The 6000-nt window shown below is 46.0% G+C and overlaps 1 protein-coding gene across 5 annotated transcripts in view; it reads right to left on the reverse strand.

The window, feature by feature from the left end:
• The window catches only part of LOC144604575 (receptor-type tyrosine-protein phosphatase T-like), a 607863-nt gene that overhangs the window by 86049 nt on the left and 515814 nt on the right, over positions 1 to 6000 (reverse strand). For 4 of the 5 annotated variants that reach the window (XM_078419171.1, XM_078419169.1, XM_078419173.1 and 1 more), the window contains one exon: positions 1533 to 1639. The exons of the other annotated variant lie outside the window; for it this stretch is intronic. In XM_078419171.1, the coding sequence (XP_078275297.1) occupies positions 1533 to 1639 (107 nt within the window). The remainder of the gene's footprint in view (positions 1 to 1532; positions 1640 to 6000) is intronic. 5 annotated transcript variants of the gene reach the window in all.

Below are 6000 nucleotides of genomic sequence, written 5' to 3' on the forward strand. Positions count from 1 at the left end.
CACAGCTTCAGAATTAAAGGATGTTCCTTTAGGAAGGAAATGAGGAGGAATTTCTTTAGTCAGAGGGTGGTGAATCTGTGGAATTCTTTGCCACAGAAGGCTGTGGAGGCCAAGTCAATGGATATTGTTAAGGCAGAGATTGATAGATTCTTGATTAGTAAGGGTGTCAGAGGTTATGGGGAGAAGGCAGGAGAATGGGGTTAGGAGGAAGAGATAGGTCAGCCACGATTGAATGGAGGAGTAGACCTGATGGGTCGAATGGCCTGATTTTGCTCCTATCACATGACCTTATGATCTAAGAGTTTGTGTTGGCATCATGTCCAGAATGGGCATTGTGGGACAAAGGGCCTGTACTGTTTCTATGGTTTATGTTATGCTCATAGTCAGAAGCCTTGTGCTAAACAATAAAATAACTCAAACAACAGTTCACGTTTAGTTGCCCCAGCCAGGGTTGGAAATAACTTCCCGAAAACAACCAAATTGGCAGCAAATTTAAACAAGGTTACTCATTTCAATGAAGTTACAAATCCAACATCTATTTGCCCAAATCCCACAGGAAGTTTATATTTGAGCTGAATATCTTGCCTGGGGACACAACTGAGATAAAAATAGCTTCAAAATAAATTAGACTATATGTTTCTTAACATGAAGCTGTTTTTTTTTATCCCTTTGGCAGAATTATACAAAACTAATCTTATTCCTACGTCGTATTAAAGGCTTGGTTTCTATGTACAGACTAAAAGAAAAAGATTTAGAAATTAAAATACAGTTTGAATTATCGCCTTGTGATTTATTTTATTAAATGAAAATTAGGTTGTGTCAAAGTTGTCATATTAAAATCTTCTCAGCATTCCCCATTGAGAGAGGGGGAATCAACTGCCTGTGAAGGTATGGAAACGTACAAAATAATGAAAGGCATAGACAGGGAATAGATACAGAGGATGTGGAGAGGATGTTTCCACTGGTGGGAGAGTCCAGGACCAGAGGTCATAGTTTCAGAATTAAAGGGCGCTCTTTTAGAAAGGAGGTGAGGAGGAACTTCTTTAGTTAGAGGGTAGTCAAGTCAAGTCAATTTTAATTGTATAGCACATTTAAAAACAACCCACGTTGACCAAAGTGCTGTACATCAGTTCAGGTACTGAGAACGAACATACAATGGCACACAAACATAACAGCACATACATAAACAATTCACAGCGCCCCCTCAGAGGGCCTCAAATGCTAGGGAGTAGAAATAGGTTTTGAGCCTGGACTTAAAGGAGTCGATGGAGGGGGCAATTCTGATGGGGAGAGGGATGGGTAGTAAGTCTGTGGAACTTATTGCCACAGAGGGCCAAGTCAGTGGATATTTTTAAGATAGACAGATTCTTAATTAGAACAGGTGTCAAGGGTTTTGGGGAGAAGGCAGGAGAATGGGATTAGGAGGCAGAGATCAGCCATGATTGAATGGCGGAGTGTGCTCGATGGGCCGAATGGCCTACGTCTTGCTCCTATAACTTGTGAAGGTGCGGAGTGTTGGCGTCAGTACGTACGTGTTTCGTCTCTCTGCTTGCTGCAGCTTTTGTCCGTGGCCGTTACCACGGGCTCCATTTCCCGCTGGGCGCCGCTCTGCGTCTCCTTCTGTTTCTTGGCAAGTTTCCTGTGGAGAACGCAGGCAGCAATGAAGACAGCGCGGCACTTGGAAAGCAGTGTTATCAAACAAGTTCACACACCTGGCTTCTGTCATTCAACTCTCCTCGCTACCCTTCACAACTTCACAGGTTATAGGAGTGGACAATAGACAATAGACAATAGACAATAGGTGCAGGAGTAGGCCATTCAGCCCTTCGAGCCAGTAGGCCATTCGGCCCATCGAGTCCACTCCGCCATTCAATCGTGGCTGATCTCCCCCCCCACCCCAATCCCTCTTCCCTGCCTTCTCCCCGCAGCCCGCCCTTAACAATAGACAATAGACAATAGGTGCAGGAGGAGGCCATTCGGCCCTTCGAGCCAGCACCGCCATTCAATGTGATCATGGCTGATCATTCTCAATCAGTACCCCGTTCCTGCCTTCTCCCCATACCCGCTGACTCCGCTATCCTTAAGAGCTCTATCCAGCTCTCTCTTGAATGCATTCAGAGAATTGGCCTCCACTGCCTTCTGAGGCAGAGAATTCCACAGATTCACAACTCTCTGACTGAAAAAGTTTTTCCTCATCTCAGTTCTAAATGGCCTACCCCTTATTCTTAAACTGTGGCCCCTGGTTCTGGACTCCCCCAACATTGGGAACATGTTTCTTGCCTCTAACGTGTCCAACCCCTTAATAATCTTATACGTTTCGATAAGATCTCCTCTTATCCTTCTAAACTCACCCGTGATTTGATACGGAGGATCAACTTCCTTGTCAAATCATGTTTGTTGATCACAAGAATTATGTCAACAACAAGAACAGTCAGTGCATGGCAGAGTTTATTTAAAGCTGATCTTGCCTTTTGGAAACCAACAATTGAAATACATGCATCCAGCGGGGAAAAAAAAAGACACAAAGTGCTGGAGTAACTCTGCTTTGTTTTTCAAAGCCTGCTGGATCTCCCGGTTGACACCCATTTCAGCTCCCCTTCCCATCCCCACGTTGGCGCTGGTGAGGCCACATTTAGAGTATTGTGTTCAGTCCTGGGCACCAGGTTATAGGAAAGATGCTGGCAAGCTGGAAAGAGTTCAGAGAAGATTTGCAAGGATGCTGCCTGGACTCGAGGGCCTGAGCTACAGGGAGAGGTTGGGCAGGCTGGGACTCTCTTCCTTGGAGCACAGAAGGATGAGGAGTGATCTTATAGAGGTGTACGAAATCATCAGAGGATTAGATCGGGGAAACGCACAGAGTGGGGGAATCATGAACCGGAGGACATAGGTTTAAAGTGACAATAGACAATAGACAATAGGTGCAGGAGGAGGCCATTCGACCCTTTGAGCCAGCACCGCCATTCAATGTGATCATGGTTGATCATTCACAATCAGTACGCTGTTCCTGCCCTCTCCCCATACCCCCTGACTCCGCTATCATTAAGAGTTCTATCTAACTCTCTCTTGAAGGCATCCAGAGAATTGGCCTCCACTGCCGACAATTCCACAGATTTACAACTCTCTGTGTGAAAAAGTTTTTCTTCATCTCCGTTCTAAATGGCCTACCCCTTATTCTTAAACTGTGGCCCCTGGTTCTGGACTCCCCCAACGGGGGAAAGATTTAACAGGAACCTGAGGGGTAAGTTTTTTACACACAGGGTGCTGGGTTTATGGAATGAGCTGCCAAAGGAGGTAGTTGAGGCTGGTACTATCGCAATGTTTAAGAAACATTTCGACAGGTACATGGATAGGACAGGTTTAGAGGGATATGGGCAAACGCAGGCAGGTGGGACTGGTGTAGCTGGGGCATGTTGGTCGGTGTGGGCAAGTCGGGCTGAAGGGCCTATTTCCAGGCTGTATCACTCTACGACAGTTAGTAAGGACTCATTTTCATCCTTGCTGCTGATGTATGAAGGCTGCCGTTACCTTGGTCTATTTATTACACTGGGAACAGCTGGGAAGTCAGGACTGTGCGTAGCACTTTGACGGCCTCTGTCCAGACACTCATTTATCTTCTCATTCTCTGCTTCTCGCTGAGCCAGCCACTTCCTATTAGGTGCGTAGTGCTGTGCGATTGATGTCAGCACCTTTGTAATATGGTTTCTGTTCCAACCTTATAAAACAATTACAACAGGTAAAATGTTCGCCATTCCCTAATGGTGTGAGTTTTTCAAGGCAGACACTTCATTGCTTACGTTGGAAAGGGTGCTGGAGAGATTCACCTGGGCCACTGGGCTTGAGTTATGGGATAGGCTGGGACTTCCTTCTGAGAGTGTAGGAGTGTAGGAGGGGTGACCGGGGTTAGGAGGGAGAGGTAGAACAGCCATGATTGAATGGCGGAGAAGATTTGATGGGCCGAATGGCCTAATCGTACTATCACATGATCTGATGAACTAGCGGTGTGGCTGAGAGGCTTGTGGGGGTGGCCATTGATGATACTTTGTGAAGGTACCACCCAGAGGTTTTACAAAGGCTGATTCCATGTCACACCGACTGTGAATGAGGTTGATTGATAGAAATTCTGCTGATCCTTTGATAAAAGACACCACTAATTAGAAGCCGAGGAGTGGATGGGTTCTTGACATTGATGGAGATGGAACTATTTTAGCCTGACACAAAATGCTGCTGTATCTCAGCGGGTCAGGCAGCATCTCTGGAGAGAAGGAATGGGTGACATTTTGGCCCCTCTTCAGTTTGATGAAGGGTCTCAACCCGAAACGTCACCCATTCCTACTCTCCTGAGATGCTGCCTGACCTGCTGAGTTACTCCAGCTTTTTGTGCCTACCTTCGATTTAAACCAGCATCTGCAGTTTTTTTCCTACCATTGTAGCCTGGGCCAGGTGGTCAAGAGGGAACGTAGCACGAATTAAAGTGGACAGAATGTACAGAACAGATGATTGGGGAGAGATGGCAGGCGGAAATCACAATGAGTTTTGTGAAAAATAAATCATTAAAATTGATCTTGCCAAAGTGATTTCATTTTGATTTAACCCGTAGCAGTTCACTTTCTTTTCTAAAATGCCACTTTAAAAAAAAACCGATACAGTTAATGAAACAGGTCCTTCGGCCCACCGAGTCCCATATCAGTCACCTGTTCTCACGAACTCTATGTTATTCCACTTTCCCCAACAATCTAGGGGGAATTTACAGACGGCCAATTAACCTACAAACCTGCACATCTTTGGGATGTGGGAGGTAACCGGAGCACCCGGAGGAAACCCACGCAGTCACTGGGAGAACGTGCAAACGCCACACAGACAGTAACGGAGGCCAGGATCGACCCTGGGTCTCGGGCGCTGTGAGGCAGCGGCCCTACTGCGGAATGCATTGGAGAACCTTCGTATTGTACAGGGGTTTACGGCAAGAATAGACATTAGTTCTGTAGCACATTTTGGCTTAAGTTGCTATCAAAATAAAATGGCATATATATTTTGGCATCGTCCAGGAAGTCCTGAGGAATAGTAACATTTGCATGAATCTACATTAACTTGCACTTTACAATATCCATTTCTGGTTAACATTGCCAGAATTAAGGGTGCTGTCACTTTGCTGACGTTTAAACTAATTCACAAGTTATAGGGGTAGAATTAGGCCATTCGGCCCATCGTCTACTTCGCCATTCAATCATGGCTGATCTCTGCCTTCTAATCCCATTCTCCTGCCTTCTCCCCATAACCCTTGACAGCCGTTCTAATCAAGAATGTGTCTATCTCTGCCTCAAAAATATCCACTGACTTGGACTCCACAGCCCTCTGTGGCAATGAGTTCCACAGATTCACCACCCTCTGACTAAAGAAGTTCCTCCTTTCTGAAAGAGCGCCCTCTGATTCTGAGGCTGTGACCTCTGGTCCTAGACTCTCCCACCAGTGGAAACATCCTCTCCACATCCACTCTATCCAGGCCTTTCATTATTCTGTAAGTTTCAGTGAGGTCCCCCCTCACGGTTCAGAAGCCTGCCTTGTACAGGTCATGAGGACCTTCGATACAATACGATAGAACTTTATTTATCCCAGGAGGGAAATTGATCTGCCAACAGTCATAAAACATAACAAGATACGTGAAATATGAAACTAAAGTGACGAGTGGAAAGGATTGGGGATGTGCAAAGATTGGAGTGGGGTGGGGGGGGGTGGGGGGGTGGAGGGGAGACAGTCTACCCTACGACAGAAGGGGAGAAGTTGGACATGGCCAAGGACTCCACCAGGGCCAGTTGTTTGCCATGGATTCACTCTCAGGAAGGCTGATCTTTGTTCGGACATTACTGGACTCTATCTTGCACTACACGTTATTCACATTATTCCTTTTATCCTGTATCAGTACACTGTAGATGGCTCGATTGTGATCATGTATATGTCTTTCTGCAGACTGGTTAGCACGCAACAAAGCCTGTTCACTGTACC

This window comes from Rhinoraja longicauda, chromosome 22 (genome assembly GCF_053455715.1).
Source record: "Rhinoraja longicauda isolate Sanriku21f chromosome 22, sRhiLon1.1, whole genome shotgun sequence".
Taxonomy (NCBI): domain Eukaryota; kingdom Metazoa; phylum Chordata; class Chondrichthyes; order Rajiformes; family Arhynchobatidae; genus Rhinoraja; species Rhinoraja longicauda.